Here is a 27,798-nt window from a genome sequence, read left to right on the forward strand (position 1 = left end):
CTTGTGTGTCACCCCAGCCTGTCCCCTGCTCCCTGGGCTAGTCCATGTGTCAGGTAGGGCTAATCCTCCTGACACTGTGCTGTGCTACGTTGCACTTGGGATATACTTGGTTCATCACTGGTTTGTGTGCTGAGAGTTCAGTTCCCATGTCATAGAACTGAGATTGTGCGATCATTAAAAGAGGTGATGCCGTCCTTAAGAATGATTAATGGTTTTGTCTCAGTAGTGAGTTCACACTCTATGGGACTGGGTTGGTTCCATTGTACTAGGTTATTATAAAGCAAATTCCATCTCACTCTCTTGCTTTACTTTTTGCCATGCGACATCTTTGTCTTACCCTTTTCCACCAAGTGATGCCATCACCAGAAGCCAGTACTAGAACTCTAGAACTAAGAGCTAAGTAAACCTCTTTTCTTTATAAAACAGCCAGTCTCTGGTATTTTGCCACAATAACAGGAAACAGACTAAGACTCACTGTAACCTACAACTTCCATAAATTTACTGGCCTAAGAAAATTAAATGTTTCTCATTCATACAACCGTACAATGGAATGATGGTAGAGAGACAGGCTTGGGGCCACACAGTACATTGGAGACCCAGCATTCTTCCATCTTGTGGCTGTGCTCCCTTCTAAGGCGACAGAGTCTTCTCTACTCAGTTTGAAAATGTGAAAGAAATGCTTGCAGGAAGTATTTATGGACTGTTCTTAGGATTGTGCATAAGTACAAGAATTTTTATCACATCTCATTTGCCAAAACTCAATACTGTGATCTGAGTGATTATGTAAGTCACATGACTTATAACTAATTATAAAAGAGGTGGACAAGCATGCAGTACAGATGTGCCCAGAGGAGGGAGAATGTGGATATCAGTGGGTAGAGATGCTAAGCCAGATCAAGGTTCATCACTTTTGCGACTTGCAAGGACAGGTTGCAGTTTCAGTAATGAAGGCATTGTTTGACTTTCCTCCCCGAGTTCTTCAAAACTCTCATGAGGACGCAAAAGCCTATTTTAGACCTGTCAATTCTAACATTTAGTGCATGGTGTAGAAATTGGAACATAAAATACAGAAGTCCTAATGAATTTTATAGTTTAATATTCTTTGAACTTTAAGTCACAAGGGAAAGAGAATATGATTTTGGACTTTAATGTCTTTGTACTTTAACTTAATGACCGAATTTAATCACTGAACTTTAAGGATTTTTCCCCCCAGAAAATTCATGATAAGAAAGGGATGACCAAACTTGGGACCTCTCATAACTGGCATTGTATTGCTGGAGTATCTTAAGGTTGTCATTGAATTTCATGTGGAACATTTAATCTATATTTAGAGGAGCATGTAACTTATCACCCAGACTAGCACAGTTTTGAAAAGGAAGGGGAATGCTTTAATAATTGTGCTGGAACAACAGGACCAACCTGGACTGCTTTGGGTGCGCTGAGATACCTGGTCTCCCTGGCTGTAATGAATGAGTAAGCACATAATTAGAGAGGGAAATGGAGTGGGGAATAGATTTGCAACCTTGTGATAGATTTAAACGTCAATTTTTCTGAGCCATATGCCTTCTTAGGGCCCAAACCCTAATTTTTCCTCTCATACAAAGCTCCTCTGTCCCACATGAGCTGTGGCATGAGGTTGGGCAAAGAGAAACCACACCAGGCATTTCAGATGGAGAAGGCGCAAGGCAGGGAGTTGGTTGTGGCAGTGAAGGGCTGAAGAAGCAAGAGGAGGGCAGCGTGGAAGTTAAGTCTGCGTGGAAAGAGAGCACAGAGAGCAGCAGCTGGCTCTGGGCCTCACGGAGCGGGGGCTGGGTTGGTGGTATTTTTTTATATTAAAGAGAAAAAGTAAAAAATAATAATAATATAGAGTTTCAAAACAGTAGCAGGAGAGTAAAAATGATGAATACATTGCATATTGTTATAATCATAATAGTTGTTCAGCACACAAGATAGAGGCATGAAATATTGTCCAAACGATCTTAGTACAAACCTTTCTTTTCAATGATACTAGCAGTATAACTGTCTGAACTATCTTGTGTGTATGTGTGTGCTTAGATATAGATATAGATGATATAGTTTTTTCTTTTCCCTTCTTTCTTTTCCTCATTCTCTCATCACAGTTTTTACTTTCTTTATTTTAAAGAGAATTAAAAAAACAGTTCAAGACAAAACAAATCAGATCAAAACAAAACAATATAAGCAACATAGGATTTCAAAACAAGACAACAGGAAATCAATAGTGGCTACCAAAATATTTCTTGTTTTCTTTAAAATAGTTGTCCATATGTTCATGCACAATGAATTCAAACAAAAGAGAATAGTATAAAATGATCAAAACCAAAAAAGGAAAGTATTATGGGCCTTCAAAACCAAACAATAGGAAAATCAACAACGATTTCCATAATGTCTCTTGTTGTCTTCAAAATAGCTGTCCACACCTATGCACATATTGAAATCAAATAATAGATAACAGACTAAAACCAATCAAAATAAAGAATAAAAGTATTTTTGGACTTGAAAACAAGGTGATAGGAAATCAGCAATGGCTACCGTAGTGTCTTGTTTTCCTCTAAGTAGCTACTGATACCATCACACACAATAAAATCAATTCTTGTAAACTCTTTAGGAGAAGATCAGGCATGTGTAATCCTATACATTTACATCTCTCCTTTCTCTTTTAATTTTTTTTATTTTTTTTATTTTAAAGAGAATGAAACAAAACAGAACAGAACAAAGCAGATCAGAACAAAACAATACAAGCAACACGGGGTTTCAAAACAAGACAACAGGAAATCAACAGTGGCTACCATAATGAGTTCTTCTTTTCTTTTGGACAGTTTCTTCCCTATTCCCATTATCTATTGTACATTTTGGATATTATTTATTCATTCAGTTTCTCCACACTAGTGAGACAACAGGATGTGAGTCTGATTTATTGTACTCATGAGCTTGGTCTCAAGTCACAGCCATTTCCCTATGAAACTCTGCAGATTATCCTTCTTCGTGGCTGAGGGGGTTGGTGGTTTTGGAAGTTGGAGACCCTCTCCACTGAGAAGCATCCCTTAAATCCTGGCTGACCAAGATTTAAGAATGGATGACAAACATCTGGGGATGTCAGTGGTGGTCCATGATCTGCTTTCATTGTGGCCCACTGCATCCCCAGTTTCTCAGTGCCCTTCAGCCACTTAGAGGAAGAGGAATGGCTTGATCTGGGTCCCACTGTGGAAGGTCACAAGCATGCTCAGCTCCATCCTCGCCTTCTGGGGGTGTGTGATGCTTTCCCCTCCTACTCTGTGTGCAAATCTCACCTGTGCACCCAAGACACTAATATTACCAGCAGCTACTCACCTGTACACTGTCTGGCCTTGGGGATATGACAGCAATCAGAAAAAAGAAAGATTCTATCTCAAAGTTGATACAGACAATAAGCAATACCCATGGTCAGTAAATAAATCATAGTATGTTAAAAGGTGATTTGTGCTAGTGAAAAAAAAAAAATAAAAACAAAACAAAAAAACAAAAACAAAAAACCTATCCACCCTCTCCCTCACAAAAAAAAAAAAAAAAAAAAAAAAAAAAAAAAATCCCAAAAGCCTTCTGGGGAATCATGGTTCCTAAGCTGGCTGTCTTGGTACTAACAATGTGATCTGGGTGGGCCTCACTTTGTAAAAGGCTATGTGGGAACAAAGCAGTTGGACAAGTCACCTCTGGGGGCAGTGTCCTCTCAGTGGGGAGAGCTCTGCTTGGGTGTGTTTGCAGGACATGTCAGCTGGGAGGCGAGTGGCTTGAGTGGAGGAAAGGATGAGGCAGTGGAGGTGATGAGATCTGAGAGGGAGGAGACACCCACAGACTGCAGGGACGGGAAGGAGGAGCGCTGCTTTGCGGTTGCCACAAGCAGAGCTGTGCAGCGCCGTGGATTCACTGGTCCTGGTCCTGAGCATCTGGTGCCCTGCAGAGGCAGAGGACATCTGCTGTCTGAGCAAAGCCTCAGCCTGGGAAGGGTTGTGGAGCAGACTTGGGCCGTGGCTGGTCCTTCTCCCGACCTCACCTGGCCCGTGGGACCGCAGGTGCTATTTTCTTCTAAGTACCTGCAGAGTGTGGTCCAGAATCCAGGTGAGGGCACAGTCTCTGAGAGCCTTTCAAGGTGCCTGAAAAGACAGAACTATTTCTTAGCCTGAGATATTACTTCTCTTTTCATTTCCATTCTTTCATATGCACAGTGGAATTTTCCAGGTGTTACACGGCGAGCTATACCATAACCTATAAAGTACAGAAGTTGGTTATAAAATTGCTTTTTGCCCTAACTGCATATTTGTGTGAGCCCTGGTTTTCTTTGTATATTTTCATCCCAATAACATTGGAACAGCTTGAATGCAGAAGCTATATAAATCCAGCTGTCTTCTATTAAGCCAAACTTAAACTTGAAAACAGTTAAAACAATGTCAGTCTTCTCACTGTTTTTTTAGAAAATGTGGTTAGTTTTCATGTGGGATAGATTATATTAATACTTAAGTTTGTTATTATTTGTAAATAATTCATAAGTATTTTCTGGGTTTTCATTTTAATGCAATAAATCTCAATGAATGTAATCTATGCAAACAAACAGTGATTTTCTTCAGTCGTTTTGAAGCCAAAAGTTAAGAATGTCTGGTCTAGAGGGTGTCGATCTTGAATCACACTGGCATGTCATGCCTCAGCCCTCAAAACCCTGCTGCAGTGGTATCTCCCTGTTTCAAGGCATCACATAAGCACATGGCCCTGTGTCTTCACTTGGCTCTCTCTTGAGTTTCTATATACATAACAACTGCTTCAGATTAAGGTCTATCTTCATGAAAAAAATTACTTAACCTGGAAAAAAAAGAGTTAGAGATGTCCTGAGTTTACTAAGGGTCATCTGGACAGTTGCAAAAACTAATGAAGCTTTGGAGAACACATTCATCCTCAGGAGGTCAGAGTGGATCTAAGGAAACAGGATGGATGGACTCGGGGAGTTTTGATTGATGGACCCTGAAGACAAGCTCATTAAGAGCCCCAACTAACCTACCTGCATGGCAATCACCTGGGTAAACTACTATAAATACAGACTTCCATGGTCTCCCCCAAATCCAGTGAATCAGAATCTCTGCAGTTGGGGATCCACATATTTGTATTTTTTTTTTCCAACGCCTTTGGTGATTCATGAGGCAGCCAGTGTCAGAAACCTTTGATCATCCCCCTTTAGCCTGTCAGGTTGCTATGGAGACTGCAGGGTGTGCTATTGGCCTTGCCATGTTTCTCCCAGCTGCCCAATCCGTACACAGGGTACCCACTTGGGTGCTTGGTTCTCTGGGGCCAGGGCAGTACTGTCTCCAGTATCCCCCACTTCCCTAGCATGTGCTCTCAGCAGGACCGCTCTGTGTAGACAGGACGCCAGATGCTACGGATGGGCATGGAAGTGGCAGGCCAGGAGCAAATGCTGGAGTCTGCCAGGCCGCCTCGGTGGGCAAGGGGACCAGAGGATGGATATTGATTTCTGCCGAGCTGACTCACAGGACTCTGTGGACAAGCCAAGTTTCCACAGACTTTGAAAAATGTTGGCATCAATGTTGCTGCTATCACTGTTGCTGATGATAGATGATGGCTCTGAATGCAGAAAAAGATCTTTCAGCTGTCTGTGATTTTAATGTGTGTAATTGAGACTTAATCGATCACCCCTCTGTTCCAGTCTGGTTCCCTTCTCTGTACTCCTTGCAGAATCAAGTGAGCATCCTTAAACCTGCCACCCAAAGCAAGAAAGAGATCCTGCTCATTCCCCTCCTGCCCGTCCCCTACCAGCACTGGCCTCTACCTCTCCCACTCAGTGGCTCCAATCAGTGCTTCTGTAACAAGTCGATTCCTTGCTTTGGTTTCAGATGTTATCACCTCCAACACAATAGTGTGATTTGGTCTGGTTTCTTGTTTATAGTCATGGAATTGTGTAGCATCTCTTGTTATCTTTCTCCATCTTTGCATTATTTCAAAGATTGTTATCCCATTGTTGCAAGCAGCTCTGATTTCTTTATTTTGTTGTTGCTGTGCAGATGTCAATCCTATGGAATTTACCATAGTTTATTTATTCATTCAATTGTGAATGAGCATCTTTCCTCCAATTTGCAGATTTGATAACCAGTGCCATCAGGTATGAATGTTCTGTCACATGTATCATGGTGTCCCTACATACTTCTACAGGGTGTGTACTCAGAGTGGAACTTCAAGGTCCAAAGCAATCCTTATTTTACTAGTGACAGACGGAAGTTTCCAGAATTGTAAGAATCCCCCCTCTCAAGCACAAGATGATAATTTCTGATTTTTCACCTGCTCATCAACTGCTGATACTGTCAGAATTTTAACTTTTTGCTAATCTGGTAGGTACAGTCCTGTCACATTCTGCTTTCATTTACTTTTCCCTAACTGTTTAATGAAATCAAACACTTCTCCACAGGCTTTTTGCCATTTTTATAACCTCTCTTCTAAAGTAATTTGTCCAAGTTTGGCTTTCTTTTGTCTTTTGTCTTTCTATCACTTTCCAATTGATTTGCATGAGTTTTTATATATTATGTACACTAATCATTTTTTATTGTTTAGCATAACTTTTCACCCTTTTTGCGATGTCTTCTGATGACAAAAGTTTCTAATTTAACTAAGCAAAATTTTGCTGTTTTTCTTTATGAGTAGTGGTTTTGTGTTTTAAAAGCCCTCCCACACATGCTGAGATCTCATAGATATTCTACTACCTCTTCAAGTGCGCTTTGCTTTTTGTTTTTAGATCTATTAACTCTTTTGTGTATAAATATCCGATTTTTCTCGTGCTGCATATCTCTACAGTATCTGCATATCTCTGAAATAAACCAGATTGTCCTGTATGTATGTAGCCATTTTTTGATATTATTTCTCTCCACCATTTGTTAATTTGTCTACTTAGAGCCCATATCACAACTTTCAGTATCACAGTGTCATGATAAAATCTGATATGTAGGCTAGCAGTGTTCATATTTTTCTTTGCAGAGGAGTATCTTGGATATTCTTGGCTCTTTTCATGTCTACAAATATTTTAGAGTCACTCTGTCATGTTCCACAAAATTACTTTGGGACTTGGATTGGTATACTACTGAGTCTTTAAAGAGTCAATTACAGAGGACTATATTAGTTTGATGAAATTCAATGTCTCAAACATTATTATCATGATTATTTCTACATTTGTTTTTTTTTTAATATGTCTTGATAGTATTATGCTCTCTCCATAAAGATTTACATCCTGAGTTTATTCCCAGGAACTTCATCTTTTAAAGCTATTGTAATTAAGAACTTAAATAATTTCATTTCTATTTGTTGCTGCTGGGTAGAAAGTATACTGATTTTCTGATGTTGGTTTTATAGCCTGTATCTTAGTAAACCTCCTGATACTTCTAGTAATTAATGTTCTTTGTCTGTCTGTCTGTCTTTATCTATCTATCTATCTACTATCTATCTATAATGTTGGTTTCTATCATTTAACATAAATCCGTATGCTTTCATCTCATTTTCTTTTCTGGCTTCACTATAGTGTCTGACAGTCCAGTATGGATTAAAAACAAAATGATGGCTTTCTTCACTCATTCTTTCAAAGGGAACATTTTCAAAATTTTACCATTAAGCACAATGTTTTCTCTAAATAAATTTAGAAGCTTAAGAAACTTCCTTCCTTGAATTTTAAAAATGTTCAATCATATCTGAAATTCACATATTTTATCAAAAAATTTTCGTTTGTTCTTTAACTGTGTGATTTAGTTTGATCTTATAATCTATTAATGTAGTATTGAGAGTGGTTTTCTAATATTCAGACAACACTGCTCTGCTGGAAAGAATCCAATTGTTTAAAAGCGTTAGTCTTCTGGTATTTTTCTGGATTTGGTTGCTAGTACTTTATTAGGAATTTTCACATTTATTTTTAGGACAAAGTTGACTCTTCTCTTGTAATGTCTTCATTGAATCTGGTGTTAAGATTTGTACACTGTTATAAATAATATTAGGAAACGTCCTTTTTCTGTTTTTTTTTTTTTTTTTTTTTTTTTTAAGAATACATGAAATTTGTCCTGAGTGTGGGTGGAATCCACTAATGAAGGAACAGTCTTTCTTTTTGAATTTATTATACTTGCAGGTTTTCTTTTCTTGTATTAATTATAGTAAGTTATCCATGTATGTATACTTAATCATAATATCCTTTTACCTCTTCATTTGATATAGGGGAAAAATATAACTCTCCACCTGCTAGATGTCAGATATATCAAGCCCATATTCCCCCAAATCAGAGTGAATTTTAAGGAACAATGGAGGTTAAGAGTAGGAAAATTTATCGAGAGAGATCACTCCTGAGCACCAGGAGGAAACCTGAAAGTGGGTTGCTAGTGATTTTGAATCGCAAAGGACAGTTTAAAGTACAAAATCACAAGCTGAGTACAAACTCACGAGGTGAGCACAACATGGTTAAAAACTATGATTAACCAATAAGATTACAATTATAGCTGCTTAGGTAATATTAATCCAATGGGGAAGCAGGTCGTGTAGCAAGTGTACCTGAAAAGAACAGGACCTTTTTAGGAAAGGGTGGATCAGGAGGTCCTGCTCACCCACCTGGTTGACTGATGTCTAGCTAGACTTCACTGGACCAGGTGTTACTACTTATCTTATCCCTCACAGAGGTATGTGGGCCTGGTCATTCCATCTTTATCTTGAGGCTTGGCCTTCCACAGATGTGCCTCTGGCTGGATGCACCTCCAGTTGTAATTTGGTCTCGTACTCCTCACCGACTCCCTCTCGGGTTTATCCCTGTGATATTTCTACCCAGCTTAGCTGTCTATCATACTTTGACTCCAGGATCTATAATGATGTCTTTTAAAAATACTGCTTATTTATGCCCTCTTTTTTCCTTTGGCTGGCCTCAATAAAAAATTAGTATTTTAATTACTTAAGAACAAAATTACATCTTTGCTGAAGCTTTCTTTTATGTGCGTTTTTTATTGCATTAATTTTACTCTCACTATTCTCTTCCTCTACTTCCCTTGTGTTTATTTTTCTAACTTCCTCAGAAAGATGATTCATTCACTGATTTTTAATCTCTCTTCTTCTCCCTTCAGTATTGTTTTATCTGTTACACACACATTTTGATACTATAATCTTTTCATTAACTTCCAGTAAAATTATTTTCTATTATTAATATTCATGTGCTTTCTTCGTTGAGAAAGTTATTTGAAAATGTATTTCTTACTTTCTAAACCTCTGGGAATTTTTTAATGTTCTTTCTGCTTTGGAGTTGTGGCATAATTGCATTGTGATCAGAAAGGCCTGACTGTATAAATTTAAACTTGCGACAGATTTGAAGCTTCTTTTATGGGCAGACATATGGTAAACTGTTGTTAAAGCTTCATGAATGCTTCAAAAAAATCTATTCCTGGGTAGTAGGATGAGCTCTCTTCCTGTGTTATCTATGGTCAAATTATCCAAGCCATCCCTAATTTTGTGTGTTTTAGTTACTGAATTAAGTGTGATCAAATTCTCTACTGTGGTCATAGATTTTTCTATTTATTCCATTTTTTTTTTACATTTCTGACAATTTTAAAAAATCATATGTTTTGAGACTGTGTTTTCAAATGCATAGAAATTTAGAATTGTTTTGTCTTATTAAATGAAAACAGTAGTGAAATGTTCCAGTTTAACTCTCTGACACTTTATACTTCAACTTTAGTTTTTATTGATATAACCTTATCAGCTTTCTTTTATTAACTGTTTCTATGAACTAGTTTGGTCCATCTTTTATTTTCAAACTTTCTGTACGCTTACATTTTAGGCATATCATTTGTAAACAATAGCTAGTTGTTTCTTTAAAAACAAATTTGATTTGGCAATCTGAGATTATTAATTAATCTTTTTGCATTTGTCATACTTACTGAGCTATTTGGATAAAAGTCTACTATTCTATGTATTTTCAAGTGTTCTATTCTCCTGCTTCTCTCTCTTTTTGTCTTTTTTTGGATTGTTTGAGTGGCTTTTTGGAAATGTTTTGATGGATATATAATAATTGCACAGCATTCTGGGGTATAACCTGCAATCCCAGGAATGTTCACAATAGCAATGTCTTAGTTAATTTTCTTATTGCTGAGACAAAACATCAACACCCAAAGTTAAAGATGGGAAAATTTATTCAACTCAGTTTGTAGAAGTTTCAATCCATGATTGGTTGGTTCTAAGGCAGGATGCAGAGTGGTGTGGCAGAAGAGAATTGTTCATAGTGGGCAGACTGCAGCAAAGCAACAAGAGATAGAGACAAATCTCTTTCTGTCCTTTACATTGTATCTAGTCTATCAGGATTAGGGCTGCGCCAATCCAATCAGTGGACGGATCCCACAATTACCCATCCTTAATCCCAGTACCCTTAATCCCAGTGTAGGAATCAATCACACAATCTAGATTCAGCTACTTCTGAAAAAATCCTGTGAGCATATGAGCCTTTAGAGGGACATATAGACACAAACCATAACATGTGAAATGTGGAATCACTGCTATGTCCATCTGTCATGTGTATCATGGCAAGGTACAGTCAGTGGTGAGGACAGATGGAATCTTGTTATTTGCAGTGACATGGATGAGCTAGTGGACATTATATTAAACAAGATCAACCAGGCACAGGAAGACAGTGCTTCATTATCTCACTCATGTGTGGAATCTATAAAGTTGATTTCATGGAACTACAGAGTAGAACCATGGTTTATCAGAGACTGGCCCCTGAAGTCATAACATGGATTCTTGGTGTATCAATGCCTAATCTTAATCTATATTTTACTTTCATGAAGATAATCAGCACCCTGCAAAAGCTTAACTACATTTAATAACTTCTAGGTTTATAGTCAGTTGTGGGTAGGAACTTTGAGACACTTTCAAGGAACTTTGTGGGAATCTCTGAGCAGCCTGAGATCCTTGTAGGTGATCCAAGACCCCATCCACTTTAGTGCTCTATAAGGGTGGAATGGGCTAGCGCTGATGTAGCCAGTGCGTCCTTAAAAGGCAGTTGTAGAGCAATGAGGCATAAGTCTCTCATGCTTCCCCCAAAATGGGAAGGCAACTTCCCCTCATTGTGCTGTTTCTTGTAATGCTAGGAGGCAGGCAACTGAATAGTAAGGGACATGTCCTTTCATTCAAATGCAGTGGAAAAGCTGTAGCAAATCCTAACAGGCTGTGCATAAGAAGAGCTGTATTCAAATGAGGATTAAAAGGCCAAAACAAAGTTTCTAGAAGATCTGTAGCAAGCCTGAGACAATTCCAGAAGAGCAGCATCACTTTCTTTCCTGCTAATTTTTTTTTGTTTTTCTGTGTCCCCAGCAGACCTAGGCATGTGGTCTTTCTTGGTCAATTCTGTTACTGCAGAGGGAAAAGGCAAGGTCCTTTCTGTGTAAGTGTAAAGTTGTCTAGAAGAGACAGGAAGAAAGTTGAAGCTTCAAGTTGGTCTGGTTTGACAGAGACACTTTGTTCTCATGATTAATCCCAAATGAAAGTCATTTAAAAGTTATTACCATTTTCTGGGGGAAAATGGAAGATGTTGCTTGGTGAAATTAAGCTTCAATTAAGTTATGCTGCACATATGCCCTGATAGCAGAGAATCTTTTACCATTCATATTTAATTTAGTTCAGTAAAGTGGAGAGATTTATTTTCCGTAGTGTGGCTGAATATATTCAGCACATCTACTGTCATTATCCTAATGTTTACCTGTCTCTGAAGCCATGCAATAATAGAACCATGGACTTCTTTGACATCTTGGGGTGGGAAATGTCTGTTACTCTTCTCTCATTGCTGAGACAAAATATCCAACTCCCAAAGCTAAAGAAGGAAAGGTTGATTTGACTCACAGTGTGTAGAGGTTTCATTCTGTAATTACTGGTCCCGAGGTGGGTGACACATGGCAGAGGGGCGACAGTTCACAGCAGTTGAAGACAGTAAAGTAAGAAGAGCCACAAAGGGAGGTGAGGCGCAAGACTCTTTTCCTCCCTGGTACTGTATGCAGGCTGCCCGCCCTGGGGCGGGTGTAGCACTCACCTCAGCTCTCTGCCCTTCTCTTGGGCAGGCTCACCATAGTTACAAAGTGAGGACTCTGGCCCCCTGTTTTGAGTTACTTAGTTAAGCTTCTAAACTTCTCAGGTTGCCACAGTGCATCAACCATTACAAGAAACAGAGGTTTTATTTTATATACCACCCTGCTGGCTTCCCTGGTTCTACCTGACATGAGATGCTACATATAGTGACATCGCAGTGCTAAGCCTCTTATTTTATCCACGAGTCCCATTGTTTCCTAGTTGGTAAATAACATTTCACTGGGTTCAGATGATGGGTCAGGAAGTGAAATCGTTAAAGGACAAAGGACTTAGCATTGAGTAATTGGGTCACTGGCCTCCTGGGGAAAGAATCCCAGAAATTCCCTCTCAATCTCAGGGGTTTTATCTATAAGAACTCCCAAGTTCTTCCGCCCCATTCTTATTTTGACCCCATTCGTCGTACAGATGAGACAATCGATGTTCAGATCTATGAAACGTTTCATGCAAGGTCATTTAATGATTTCAAGTGTTCTAATGTTTAAATCATCACTCCCAAGTTCATAAATACACAGAAATAAAGCTTCAAGAACACACACCAACATAAAGTGCATTTCAGGTTAGTGGTAGTTTATCCTGAAGCAATTGTCCAATTACTTTATTGGTCTCCAGTGTTTTGAGGGTGGAGAGAGACATCACAAGAGCTAAAAAAATCACATCCACAGTTTGTGAAGAGCATAGGGCCCCTTGCCTCCCCACTCTCCCCTTAATTGAGAGAAGTGTCATCCTGAAGGATGATGACAGGAGCTGTCTTCTGACAAGGGAACTTGACAGAGATGGAACGCACCTGTCAAAAGGGTCTGGGTTCTGTTTGCTGCCCAGGACACCCACTAGGATTCCACACTGCTAATCAGCTTATGTGCAGGCAGCAATTTTAACTCCAATTTTGTGGGCCTTCTGTGGCACCTTTTGATTTAAAGGGAAGTGCTGAAAAGCACTTCGGAGCTACTCAAAGGGCTTCCAGGGTTCCTCAAACCTAGCTGATTAGATGGAGAGGAAAGCAATCCTCACAACTGTTTTGTAGATATGGAAAACTAGAATATTCAGGTACGTCAACTGCAGAGGCTAATTTTCAGCAAGATGGTGACTGGGGAGTCTGACTTCTGCCTAAAGAGATACTTTCCCTAAGGTCAGATAGAATTGAATAGAGAATTTATGGAAAAGTTGCCACAATGACCTTAAACTTGCAGTCTTTGGGTTGATGCTGCGATGAGGAATGGCGTGCTATTAAAATACATTGAACATTTTAATGACTCCACTAGCACTCAGCCAAAAAAAAAAAAAAAAAAAAAGAGAGAGATTTAAACTCTGGAAAGGAGGATTTTTGCCAAGGAGATTTTAATGTCAAGGATGTATGTGAAGCTAAAAATAAGGTGCTCACAAGTATCCTAGAGCAGTGGGTGGAGATGTATACATAATCAAATTAAATTATTCCATTTCCACTTATGGAAAAATCTGAAGGGAAAAATTGTCAAGAAAACATTTAGTCATATTTCACGTGGATTATGCTGGTAAGTACCAAGCTCCAGATCTGTCAAAGTAAGCCTGTAGCACTTGCCGGTGGAGGTGTTGGGTAGATCACCACTGCAAAAATGATAAAAAGCTTACAAATGCACTGAGCCTGGCAAAGCATCCATAGAAGAGGACAGGATTGGGGCTCAGTGACCCAGACGTGGGCTGTAGAGGGTGGAACTTTCAGGGAGCCTCAAAGGTGTGTGAGTTCCTGATCCTGGCTCTGTGGGGCCTGTGACTTTTTACCACGTTGCTTAGCTACTGGAGGAAGGTCCCTGCACTGTGACCTTGCCCACAACTGTGCACTTCTTACAAAGCACTGTTGACACGATGAGACTGGGAGCTTTGCTGCAGCCCACACATGCATTTGCAAAAGGACCACAGAGCACAAACATCGTCTTAGCTGCACCTGTCTGATTTCCAATCTGAAGCTGGCAAGGAGAAGTCCAATCTTGACTGAATATTTTATTTTCTTCTTTTGTTATAATTAAGAGACTCACAGACAGACAGTCTGCTTTCTTTGTCCCTTCTGCCTATCAACTCCCTTGGCTCACCTCAGCCAGGACTCTGAGCTGGTGTGCTCAGTCCTCTAGGCTCAGGTGCTGACCAGTGGGAGGAGGCTTGGAAACAGGGACGAAAGGACAGGTGTTTTCCTGGGCTGCATGAAGATTGGTGAGTGTGTGCTGGGCAATGCTTGCCATGCTGGTGACACAATGGCCAGTGCTCCATGCACATGCAGGACCTAGTGGGGTCCCTGGGAAGCTAACCCAGGTTTGCCTCAGCCCATCCCAGGCTAGATGAATTCTGGCTTGGACAAAAACTGCAGCTCATGCCTCTCGCTTCTCTCTCGGCAGGTCATTCTGGATACCTGTGATTTTTGTTCCCTGAAGAAAACCAGAATGAGACAGTGAGGGGAAGTAATTTGATCAGATGCAAAGGGAAGGAGAGACGTTGATTGGCAGCACTTATGGGGAACCTATTAAACATCAGACAGCTGGTAACATTTCCCACAGAACCTTCCTCCTCCACCACTTACTACCTTCCTTCCTGGAGCAGAGCACAGAAAACAGGGGCTTAACTAGCAGAGATGTGGACCCTGCTATCAGCCTCATTTACATAAAGAGTGAAATAAACTCCCCATGGTCATATACAGCCCTGATCAAGCAGTGGCAGGATTGGAACTTTAGCCTTAGACTGTTCTGCTATTCTGTCTCCTGAGGGTTTCTCCACTTACTCCCCACTGCATGGGCAAGAAAGAATCACAGGGGCAGGAGCAGTGGGAGGGATTTAATTTCAGCTCTGCCCCTAGTTATTCATGTCTCCTCAATGACGTCACTGAATCTTGCAAGCCTCATGACTTATTTAATCTGGAAGGTGGTTAAAAGTCCTCCAGCATGAGTTACTATGATAGAAGTGTATCGAAACGGCTCATGTGTAGAAGCTTTGAGTACCATAAAGGTCTTCTGCATGTGTCATGATTAAGACGATGCTACAGAATGTGATGTTTTTTGGGAGAGAGAAATGGCTGTGGCCCAGCCCTGAGTTCTAGTTTGTCACACGAGTGGGACCTTTCTGACACTCTATAGTCTCAGCTGTAAAATAGGGATGCCGTGTCCTGCTGGGCAGCTTGAGTGACGAGCACACTCACCGGACTCTGAGTGCGGTGACAAACAGTGTCTAATGCAGGGAAGGGACTCTGTACCTGCAGGGGAAGCAGATGGCGCCGTTGAAGATGCAGTAGATGAGGGGGTTGATGGCACTGTTCAGGGCTGGTAGGTTCTGAATGATCACAGAAGCGTAGAAGCGCTCCTTGGTGTCTGGAAGGAGGTTAAAGTTGTCCAAAATGTCAAACAGGAAGTATGGGCTCCAGCAGATGGTGAAAGCTGGGGAGAAGAGACCCATTAGCACCACAGAGACCACAGCCCAGGGGCTTGGCCAGCCATGGAATTTCAACTGAGTGTTCCCTGGTACCTGTTGTGTCACAGAAACATCAGGGCTGGCAACACTGCTAGAGCAGCTGTGTGTTAGCATTGGTGCTGTGTTTGCTGAGACATATCCTCGTGTCTATGCACACACTCTGAAGATGACATTTCCAAGCCAACTAGTGTTCCTAGACCTTCTGGATCTATAAATGAGGGGGGCGAGGGAGACATCCAATTTCTACTGCTGGAGACTGGGTGTCAAAAGACCAGGAACCCACGACCAACACAGTGCTGCAGAAAACTCAGCAAAAATCCCTGACCAGACTCTGCTCCTGGTATTAGGGACTAGCACGGTGATGGCTGATCCTAATATGTTTGGAGCACAGCCCTGTTTAATCACAATAGTCTCAATTTCCCTTTTCCATGTCTAGTTAACCTCTCCAGAAAATCCCCATCAAATATCCCTGCCCAGGTTACTTGATGTATGTGAATCCCTTGATTCTGTTTGGCGCTTACACCTCAAAGGAAATGGCTCGGATGTGGGAGTTCAGAGTCTGAAGATTAATTTCGTATACAACTTGACCGGGCCCCAGGTATTTGGGTAAACAAAGTTGTTTCTGGATAAGATTAATGTTTGATTCAGCAGACTAAGAAAAGCGATTGATCTTATCATCCAATCTGTTGGAGGCCTGTGTAGGGAAGACTGACTTTCTCCGCCTGTCTTTCAGCTGGGCCTTTACTGTTCTCTGCCCTCATGCTTGGAGTCAGACTGGAACCTGCACCAAGTCTTCTGTTTTTAGGCCTTTTAACTCTGACCTGGACTAGGACATTATCTGTCCGGGTCTTCAGTGTGCGAAGTGGAGAGCTTGAGATCTCTTGGCCTTCATAATAAGAAGAGTCAATTTCTCATAATAAATCAGAATCTATTTGTTTATCTATCACCCATCCTTGCATCTTCATCTATCTATTCATCCATCCACCCATTTATTATCAATCATCTATTTATCCATCCATCCATATAGTCTATTCATCCATCCATCATTCATCTATCATCTGTCAGTCTACCTAACCTATGTGCCCATCCATCCATCCACCCCATCCATCATCTATCATCTGTTTATGCATGAATTCATCCATCCATTATCTATCTATTCAGCTACCCATCTATCGTTTACCTATTCATCTATGCATTCCTCAATTATCTATTTATTTATATTTTATCTATTCATCCATTTATCTGTTCATAATCCTTCTATTGTCATCTATCTATCTATCTACCTACCTACCTATCTATCTATCTATCTATCTATCTATCTATCTATCTATTTATCTATCTTCTCCTGTTTCCCTGGAGAGCATAGATTGATACAAGGCCACATGCTTTTGGGCTGAACTCTGTCTCTGTCTCTGTCTCTGTCTCTGTCTCTGTCTCTCTCTCTCTCTCTCTCTGTCTCTCTCTCTCTGTCTCTCTCTGTATCTCTCTCTGTCTGTCTCTGTCTCTGTCTCTCTCTCTCTCTCTCTCTCTCTCTCTCTCTCTCTCTCTCTCTCTCTCTGTCTCTCTCTCTCTTCCTGGCTCTCTGATACATCTTCACCACTCTTACCACCCCATACTGACAGAATTTTTCTCAAAGTAGGAAAAATTTGACTTTTGTGGCCATGAGGCAAGCTTTCCCTATAATGGTTTGAGAGGAGCTGTAGCTTTCTGGGAACTTTGGAATGAGGAATTAATTCATGACATTTTGGCCCCAGATGGTGGCAATGTATTATAAGATGGAAGTCATTCAGACAGAAAGACTGGAGGTCATTCTGGATCCTGAGTAATGAACCTCATCACTATGCAAAGAAGAGTAGTCTTGGGCTTCAAGTATAAAAATGTTTTCTGCGGTCATGTGGTCGTGTCTGTGTGTGTATGTGTATGTGTGTGTGTGTGTGTGTGTGTGTGTGTGTGTGTGTGTGTGTAACTGCAGGGATGCTAGCTCTCCTGCATGCTTCAGGCTCTGCCACCCCAGCCAGCAAAAGCTTAGCCACATACCAGGCATTATTCAATGCCCAGCTGGATATTCATGCATGAGAGAACTCTGTTTATAATTTCTCCAGTCTAGAAACCTAACTCTCTTTTACATATGTATGCAGCTACTTTCAGAAATACTAAATTTTTCAGGAGTGCAATTCCCTTGTAAACAGAAGAAAGACTACTTTGTTTAGTTTGGAGCTTTCCCAGGCTTCGCTTACCTGCTTAGAAAATCAAGTTGCCGACAATGAGACTGCTTACATTTTTAATATCTCCATGAAAATGCACCTGTGTTGGCTTCTGTTTATAGCTGTTACTATGTCTAGGTGTAAAACTCCAATTAATTTATTATTTTTCTAGTGCAGCAGTCCCTATAGAGTAGCACACCAAAAATTGGTATTGTTATATAATATATGATTTTCTTTCTGGTTTTTAGACTATTGTTGGGACAGTACATTTATTTTTTAAAATGGCAGGGAGGTATCACATACACTCATCACTTGAAGATGGTAAAAGTCTGTTGCAAGATATTTATCCTAGAAAGGGTCATGTTGGTCTTGCCACACTTGCTGAGAATGTGTGGCATCCCTGGTGGGCATCCCTGCTGCAGACTGAAGGATATAACGGGGCTTGGGGATATGGATCACGCTTATGAAAGAATGCACATGTAAGCACACACTCTTCTCCACTCCACACCCGGGGGTGTGAATCTGCAGTTCTGACTGGGAAGGCAGGGGAGTCTTTGACCTGCCTCACAGCCTCTGAGAACCATTTCTCAGAGCTCTGGTGAGTCGTACCTGCTCTGTTCTGCTCTGCCTGTGCCATGATCTGCACATGGACTCTGAGGCTGTGTCACGCCGCACTGTGTGTGGTTTGTTTGGCATTTTGCACCTGTGTTTTGGAAAGGGGAGGCAGGGTGTTCTGACAATTTGACATGAAGCTAATATTTTCTTGGGGTTTCTAAGAGCTTTCAGAGGTGCAAAGAGAGGGCATTTCAGCTAAATAGAGAGAAGGAAGGAGAGGTCCTTCCCCTTCTTGCAGCTCCTCATTCATTGGTTTATGGGACCCTCATTCAGGCCTCAAAGATAATATGTAAGTAAAACAAAAGCAAGCCTTGTTCTCATGGATTTACTGCTCCAGCAAGGGAGATATATAATAGGAGGGAATGTATGCATCATAATAAAAAGATAGATGATGTATAGATTGATGATGTCCAGATAGATGATAGCTAGATATGGAGGACAAAGTGGCAGAAGATAGATGGATGATAGACAGATAACAGAAAGGTAGAAATAGGAACAATGAAGAAAAACAGAGCCAGGTAAGACTGGAAGAGATGATATAAGAGCACTTGTCATTGTCAAGGATGTCTGACAAAGATGTCATTGTCAGGGAATAAAACAATGTATGCATTCATCTTCAAGGAGAACATCTCCATTGGGAACAACATGAGGTGACTTTTGTGGGTGCTAAGAGCAGAGAGAAAGGAAGAGGAAGGGACAGAAGACAGGAAGGAGGAGGGTGGAAAGGGGCCATAGAGAAGGACTAGGAGTGACCAGGACAAGTGGGACACACTCCTATTGTTCCTCTGTTCGTGAACCTCAGATCTGCAGAGAGAGTGTCTTCAAGGAGGCAACTGGAATGGCAGGGTGATCCCCAGCTTTCGCTACTTTGGCCCTCATCTGATTTTCCCCAAATTATGCAATTCATGCCCTGAAGGAGAGTTATATTCATAAGGGAGGGGGCCATAGAAACCAAATGTCAGCCCTTGGAGAAGCTACAGAGGGGCAGTGAGTCTCACACATCCCTTCCCAAGCAGAGAAAGAACAAAGCGCTTGGGTCCTCTCTTGTGGGGCCTCACCAGCAGTTTGCTTTTGGAAGGCTCATACAGTTCTTCAGCATAAGGAAGGATATTGCTTACCAAGGACAATGATGATGCTGTACTTGATGGCCTTGACTTTTGCCTTTGAGATGAACCCCCGGTTGTAGCTGGTGCACAGTTTCCCATCTGTAGATAAAACCGAGGAGGAGAGGCTATAGAATGAAATGTTTAGGAGGGGACACTTTCGGTTTCTGCCAACAGAAATACTGACTGATAGACTTGCAGCTTTCGTGTGGGCAGAACAATGTAAACCCTGCATGCCTACACCCTTCCTGGACATTTTCAGAGCAAACATGGCTCAGGGCTGGTTGCTGGAAATTGCTCATCTAGTGGATTTAGTACAAAATGCAGATCCTGTGGGATGGCTAGAGGATTAGTCAGCTTTTCATTGTTGGGGACACAATACCTGTCACTCACACCTTAAGGGAAGAGAGGTTTATTTGGCTCATGGTTTCAGAGGGTTCTGTCTATGTTTGGGTTGCTCCAATGCAAAAGCATCATGGTGAAAGGGCCTGGTAGAGGGAGGCTGCTTACCTCACAGTGGGCAGGAGCATCGCAGGGGAAAAGCAGCAGAGTAGAGAGACCCAGGGGTTATACACTGCCCTGTGGGCCATGTTTACATTACCTACCCGGACACACTCAGGAGTGTGCTTTACTGATGTCCTAGGTGGCCCCCAGTGCAATCAGGTTGATACAATGAAGTTTACCCAGTACAGCTAGACTCTTCCTGGAGACATAGCTGTAAGTGGAATTAGACGACATGACCCCAGAGCTGAAAGCCTTCCCCTGGGAGGGCATAAACCCCAATTTAGACTGATATGCCTGTGGGGTGGAAAAGTCACTTTCCTAGACTGGTTGGCCCTTGACCAACTGTTTCATCTAACACAGAAACTCTGCTCCTAACCAAACCAGGGATATCAAAAACTGCCCCACATCTGAGCCTGGATAAGACTTCAGTTGTCAGTGGATTGTCATCTGATGGTAAAACATTTGAGAGGAGAATGTAAAAATCCACTGAAATATAAGCTAGATGAGGACAGGGATTTGATTTAGCCACTCTCATGACCTATATCAATCAGATGATTAATAAATACTCGCTGGCAGAATCAGTAAACACAGTGTCACACTGAAGAAGTATTGGTGAAACTAAGGTTGACTCAGTGAGACAGAAATTAATGAAAGGAGTGTTGAGATGGCAAATTTGGGTGAAGCTTTGGCCGCGGGACTGTTTGTCTGTGAGGAAGTCTTTACTCTGGTAGCTCATGTGACACCTCTAGATGGCCACAGGTCTGCCCCAGAGCACAAAACATGGACAAGATGACATCTGTCCCCTCACCTCACACAACTGGGGGCCATTGAATTGACCTCAGTGGGCCTGTCCCAGTGCCTACCTACATCAGGCAAGGAAGAGCAGCTAAACACAGTGCTCTGTTGGGTTGTTTGGGTTTCACGTTTGAAGCTTTTTGTAATCTCCATAGAAATGGATCCAAATTTACCTTTGTCCTATTCATTCAGTCCCATCTCTAAGCCAACCCAGCCTTACCCAACCAACACAGTGTATATGCACAATGTATGGAATGAACAGAAAGCTAGAGTTCTCATTGTCTAGGAGCTGCCAGCTCCGCAGGAAGATCACACACTGTCCACGTGGAGGGCGAGACTCATAGATGCTGACCAGTCACCAGCAGAGGAGACGATGTGGCACCCCCACAACTCTGCCCAGAAGGCTGCCCAGGGGATGCAGAGCACCAGGTAAACTGGTAATGACAGGAGAGGATTTCAAAGGCAAAAACTGAGGTGCGGGCATATGACTGAGGAAGGCAGAGGGAACGCCACTGCCAAGAAATGAGAGAAAAACCGTGGAGGATGCATTCCAACCATGTGGAGTCACTGTGTTTGGCTTCATCCTACCAGCACGTGGGGCGTGACAGTGTAGTGCGGTGTTATGACACACCGGGGAAGACCTGTGTGTCTTTACAGAGCCTGGTCTGGACTTGTGGGGCAGCTGCAGCAAGCCATGGGAGCCTCTGGGGACTCTGCAGTGTGAACATTTCCTCACTGAAGGGGACAGCCTATTACCAGTAACAACAGAAATGGAGGAATTTTTAGGTGAAAAGAACGAAAATCCTAATAAACAGTTGATTCTTATGTCCTAAGGTATACATTGTAAGGTCACCCTGAGACAGTATTACAGGCTTTAAATTATTCTTTGTATTTCCCAGAACCACAGAACCTCGGTATTGTAAGAGAGTAAATTCTGGAAAAACACCTATGGGAATAGTTCTCAGCTGGGGGCAATTGCGCTTTCCAGAGGGCTTTGACCTTACCTGGATGTGATTTTTGGTTGTCACAATGTGGAGTTCCTACTCATCTAGTGTAGAGAGGTCACAGATGCTGCTCTATCAATGCCCAGGACACCCCTCCTGCGATACTTATAAAGTCCAAATTGCTGAAAGTGTCAAAGGTAAGAAACCTGATTTCCAGGATTGAATTTTAGGAATGACCAGGCTTCAGGGTCAGCCCTGACTACACCTTCCAGCTCTATCCACGAGTGCTCAGGCAAATGGCCCAGTGTTCCCAGCCTCAGCCCATCTAGAAGCTGAGGCGTAAAACCTCAAACACACAGAATTACTTTAAGTTTACATATGATAATACATTTAAGGAGCCAAACTCTATACTGGGATATCAGTTACCTTGTCAACTGAGATGAATGCAATTTTCACAGTATTTCGGTAGGAATCTGAGCTCTTTATGGAGAAAACTTTTACCTTAGGTCTTCTCTTTACTGTGTTGTTATCAGGATATAGCAGAAAACTATGAGGGTGGGATTATACCGATGGGGGGCAAGAAGATGACAGCAGATCAAATTATACCCTTTCAATGTGGCCTCACTTGCTGGTGCTAGGTAACAGCTGGTTTCTAAACAGTGTGGCTTTGGAGAATTACTCAGTCTTTCAGAAAAGTTTTTGAGAATGACATTTGTGCTTAAAAATCTGTTTAAAATGGAAACTGGAAATACCTTCCACAGGGCAACTTGGTGACAATATAATCAACCACCTGGCCTCTGATCTCCCAATGAGTTTAGTGAAAAGCATCTTTAATCTGACCACTCCAGGAAATGCAAAGCCTCCGGCTTCTAAAGATGGCTCTTCAAAGAGGGCTGAGCTACAAAACACCCTTAATTCTCTTTTATTGGTAGATAAAAGGATTATTTCTACTCAGGCCTTGGTACTGTGCTGGAGAGAAAGGAAGTAAAATGCAGCTGTCAACGAGCATTAATGGCTTAGGAAACCTGGAGGTGGTGGGCTTATTAAATCTGAGCTTAGGGAGCTCAGTGACTGAGGCTGCTGCAGTGCCAGGTGCACCCCTCGTGGGGCCATCCCGGAAACCATGTCTCCACATGGGCTGGCTCTTTACTTTCCCAAGTCTTCAGGCCCCCTACAGGGTGACCGGGAGCCCATTCTTCATATGGGATGAGCACCGAGCCTGGAATGATTGGTTCCTGGAGGCTTTCAGTGGAGGCAGAAATCATTCCTGCCATTCCACCTGTGGCCCCATGGTAAGCACAGGTGGTTCGCTTAAAAACAAGGAAGCTGTAAACTGAGATTTTATACCCAGCATGCTTGTGTGTTGGAAACCTTACAGATCTCAGGTTGGCTTAAAAAATTAAACATATTTTATGGTTTTTCCTGACTCCTGAAGTTTTTTTGAAGCTTAAAATTCATTTTTGATCAGTAATGACCTTTGTATTTACAGTGTAATCTGAATGCCCCCAGAACTCATCAGGTAAATGTTTTTAGTACATTTGGCCACCTCTGCTGTAGCTGCAGGACTGGTCATTTCCTTCTGAGGAGTTTGGGTTTTTGTTTTTTTGTTTTTTTTTTTTTTTTACTTTCTAATCTTTCTGGTAGACTCAAGCAGTGTCTCAGTGTGCTCTTGATTGTCCCTGGCCGTGAGCCACCCTCTGAGTTCCTTCCACTGGCATTGTCCCTTAGGTGCTATCCTTCCACCCACTTGTTCAGCCTCAGTGATGACCCTGGGCTGTGGATTATTTAGCATCTGCTTTTCTCTGAATGATCTGCCCTCAAAGTCCTTCTGCCAGGGACTGAGGACATGACCTCTTTCCTGGTTGTTGTTCTCTTCTTGTTGCTATGGGGCTTGTAGCAGAGTCACTTCAGTCCCCTGGGATTTGACCTCATTGGTGTGTCACATCACATACTGTCTTGTCATCATCAGTTGCCTACAGGGGCTGCAGTAGCCTGGTTGGAAGGTTCCAGGTGACCCAGAACATACAGATCCCTTTGACCTTCATGCCCCCAGGGAACCTATCACCCATCACCTGTATCCTGTCATAAGATGCTGCCTCTCTCTCCCAACAGCTGGATACAGCTGCATATATGTGAAAATTCAAGATGAGCACATCTTGAGTTCTTTTCTTGGGAAGTTTTTAGCCTGGTGCCAACTGACAGTCTTAGCCACGTGTGAGGCAGTGTCAGATAACTCTGCAGTTTCTGTACCTCTGCTCTGTAGCTCAGGAGAATCTAGGACCCTGACAGGCCTGAGATACTTGCAGAATCTGATGAGCTGTCTACCAGAGCCCTTTCCTTCTGGGTACAGAGCTGGACTACAGTTCCCAGGTTTCCTTTAGGCAAGGAGTAGTCATGTGATGAAATTTTGCTCAATGGAAACAAGAAGAACCAATGTCTATCTCCCCATACCTGGCCCAAATGAGCCCCTGAGAATTCTCTGCTCTTCTCTCACACCCCTGCCTGTTGGCTGTAGATGTTGAGGAACATCTTGGTAATCCTTTAGTAAATGTGGCAGAATTTCTACCAACTTGAGTTTCTAAATAACCATATGGAACAATGTCCTTCCTTTTGGACTTTACTGCCAATTTGACTTTAACTGAGCAAGAAATAAACTTATGTTGTGATAATGCTTTTGATAGTTTGGGTTTTACACTGCTGCTAACATTTGCCCACTACAGCAGGAATTGGGGCCTTCTAGGTAACGCTGTCTAATACAAAGTGAAAGGTAGCCCCGGCTGAGAGGGCAGGTGGCTAGGGCCAGGGAGCTGAGGCTGGAAGCTGGAAAGTTGGTGGCCCTTATTGCGTTGGAAGAACCACAGATATTACTGGGCAGACAGACCACAGACTCACTGAGCCCAGGCCAGAGATGGAGTGGTAAACTGAGTGTTAACACGCGCAGCATATTGACTGTTACAAGCTGTGTAACAAGGAACTGAAAAAAAAAAAAAAAAAAAAAAAGGCGGAAGCTTAGACAAGGCTTTGCTGGCTTATGGCAGAAATAAAAAGGACTTAGAGAAAGCCCTCAAATTTGGGATCTTGTAGCGTTTCAAATATCGACTGCTTCTGGTCTCCAACAGAACCAACTACGTACTATGTGTGACCAGGTAAAAAGTGAAAACGTAACCAGAGCATTAAAACACACAGGAGCCTTTTTCAGGAGTGCAGACCCCAGCCTATGAAAATGGCCCTGTCCTCATTGAACTGTACGTGCAGAGATTTTTAATGGGAAAACAGCCTTTAAGATTTGTCCTTGAAATAGAGATCAGACTAAGAATGGTGATTTTTTTTTTCAGATAGACTCAAGCTAGTGTCCACAGAGTTGAGAGACAGGATTGGGTGTGAAAAGCAAGAAGAAAGTAGACCCAAAATTCTAAAAAAAATTTAAAACCTGAATTGCATTAAGAAAGACTTTTGTCTATAGTTGCTCTAAGATTGACTAGAAGCAAATAGATGATAAGTTTACTAAGTTCTTGAGATGTCAAGTTAAAGTATAAACCATGTGATCTCCATCTTTGCCAGATCTTTGAGTTAATAAATTTTTACAATTGTACCAATTCTGTGGAAGGGAATTTATATTAAAGCTATACATCGTTGCTTGCCAGTAAGTTGTAAATCTTAATTTTGGCTGTTCCTGCTTACTTTTCTGTAAAATGCTCACTGGTGTTTTACTGATTTTAAAAAATGGATTAGTCTTTTAAAGAGTGTCTTTTAATGTTGACTTTGAGGAGTTCTTTATATATTTAGTATGCTAGTCTTTTCTCAGGTGTACATATTGCTAATGACTTCTCCTAGCTTGTAGGTGTGATGTTTCACGTGTTAACAGAGTTAAATTTAACAGAGTCAAATTTATGCTGTCTTTGTAATTTAATGTAGCAGGTATCTTTCATGAAGGTATCATCTTACTTTTTGTTTTAAAGCCTTCAAAATCTTATTTTTCACATTTAAGCTTCTAGTTCCCTTAGAGCCCGTTTTGTCTATGAACTGAGGTGAAGATTAAATTTCATTTCTTTCCTTGTGATATTATGACATAAATGCAGCAGTCCCTGACTTACAAACACTTGAGCTGTGAACTTTTATAGGTGTAGTGTATAAGATTCACAGGTGCACTGTGTAAGACTTGCTTTGTTGGATCATGAATGAATCCAACTTACAAACATCCTCCCAGGACAGAGCTGGTTTGCAAGTTGGGGACACACTGTATAGGTGTGTGGGGGGCTGTTTTATAGTATTTCTATTTGTCTATTGTGTTGTGCCAGCACTATGCTCTATTAACCACTGACTCTATACCAAGTATTAACATTTGGCATAGCCAGCCTCTCCTATACTGCTCTCCTTATGCAGGAATGCCTGGGATGCTCTTGGCTTTTACATCTTTTTTGTTATATTTTAAATAAAGCATCTTGTTAAGCTCAGCAACATGTAACAATTCACTTTTTATTAGAATTGTGTTAGCTTGTGGATTAGCTGAATAGAGTCAATATCTTTATGATACTGGATCTATCAACAGATAGTTATAATCATTAGTTATTTGTACCTTTATATTTTTCATTTTCTCAATGCTGGGAATCAGAGTAAGGGTCTTAGGATTCAGCTACAACCCCAGCCCTTTCCTTGCTTTTTATTTTGAGACAGGGTCTTGCTAAGGTGCTAAGTTACCCAGGATGGCTTTGAGTTTGCAATCATCCTGCCTCAGGCCTCCAGAATGCTGTGATTATAGGCATGCACCACCATGCCTGGCTTTATATTTTTCTTGTGTGCATTTTGTTCATTATGGTTGTTTGCAGAGAAACCATTTTATCAGTTACTGATGAGGAAGCTGATCCTGAGAGCAAGTAATGGCATCCTCTTAAATTTGTTAAGCTAGAAAGTGAAATGATTCTAACCCAGTTTCTAATCCACAGCTTTATCTCCATCCCACTGTGTCTTACCTAATTTGAAACATGCAATTTGGGTATCTCATAGCTCACATCACATCTGCCAATCCACGATGGCTGGAACGAATCCTATGCACATAGTAATGCTTTGTGTGCCATGTAATGTACCTCCCTAGCTCCTGCCCATGCAGAAGGGTTCCAGCTAACAAAAACAGATACCCTGGGCAGCAGGAGTATATTCCTTTATGAAATACAATGTGCAAGATTTTAGTCTGTCTATCATCCCATATGCCCACTCTGGGAAAGTGCCTAGATCATTCATGAATCAGTCTTTTTTCTTTTAGTTAGCCTAGGAGTGGGAGAAAATAAATTTTTCACCAAGATGACTGGTTCTCACAGTAGGAGGGTGTGAATGTTGCAGGCAGTGTTTACAAAGCAAGCTTCTGTTCACACTAATCATTGCTAATGTCCCCTCACTGATGAGCAATGATCCTGGTGTGCCTGTGTGGCTGGAGCTCCTAAGATATCTGCCAGCCAACTCCAGAGCCACTTGGCTGCTGTGACAGATAGGGAGTCGTGTGGGTTCCATTTGAGAAGGCAACTCGGGCATGACGTGATCTTTTGAGAATAGCAGCTGGTGTCGTTCCAGAAGGAGGACTCTGGCACTCCTGGAAGAGCTGCTAGACTTAGTTCTGATAGATACACAGAGTTGCATTAAACAGTAAGACCAGCTGTGACATTTCCACCTCTGGAGAAATGGTCGTCACACTCCAGATCAGCCGAAGCAAATCTCTCAGTGCCTTGTGCCATGTCTGTGCTGGAAGCCAGGAAAATGGGAGAAAGGGGAGGTGTTGTAGGAAGAAGCCATGAGAGCTTGGCCACACTGGGGAGGACTTCAGAGAATGGGGTGGGGACGGGCTGGCAGAATGTGGCAACCTCTCACCCACACCTCCAACAGCATCTGCCCTGCTTGCTCTTGGGCGAGTGTGGTGATCTTGGGAAATGAGGTGTCCTGCATGGCTCCTTGGGCTCAGAGAGGTGTGCAGGGGAGGGTGAGGGTCAGATCCCAGGGCCACAGGCAGTGAAGCACAGGCTGGGCCTGGGTAATTGATAGCAATCAGGACAGGGTTAAGCTGAACTAAGTCTGAGAGTA

The 27,798-nt window shown here is 41.8% G+C and overlaps 1 protein-coding gene across 4 annotated transcripts in view; it reads right to left on the minus strand.

Moving 5' to 3' along the window:
* Nucleotides 1–12,571: 12,571 nt before the first annotated feature.
* Nucleotides 12,572–27,798, minus strand: part of Npsr1 (neuropeptide S receptor 1) — a 163,414-nt gene continuing 148,187 nt past the window's right edge. For all 4 annotated transcript variants that reach the window (XM_063233860.1, XM_063233859.1, XM_063233858.1 and 1 more), the window contains 3 exons: nt 19,502–19,588; nt 15,350–15,530; nt 12,572–14,531 (listed from right to left, as the gene is read on the minus strand). In XM_063233860.1, coding sequence (XP_063089930.1) covers nt 14,441–14,531; nt 15,350–15,530; nt 19,502–19,588 — 359 coding nt within the window. In that variant the 3' untranslated portion in view covers nt 12,572–14,440. The remainder of the gene's footprint in view (nt 14,532–15,349; nt 15,531–19,501; nt 19,589–27,798) is intronic.

This window comes from Cavia porcellus, unplaced genomic scaffold, assembly GCF_034190915.1.
Source record: "Cavia porcellus strain 051 isolate PalLab524CR breed Dunkin Hartley unplaced genomic scaffold, mCavPor4.1 scaffold_23, whole genome shotgun sequence".
Lineage (NCBI taxonomy): Eukaryota > Metazoa > Chordata > Mammalia > Rodentia > Caviidae > Cavia > Cavia porcellus.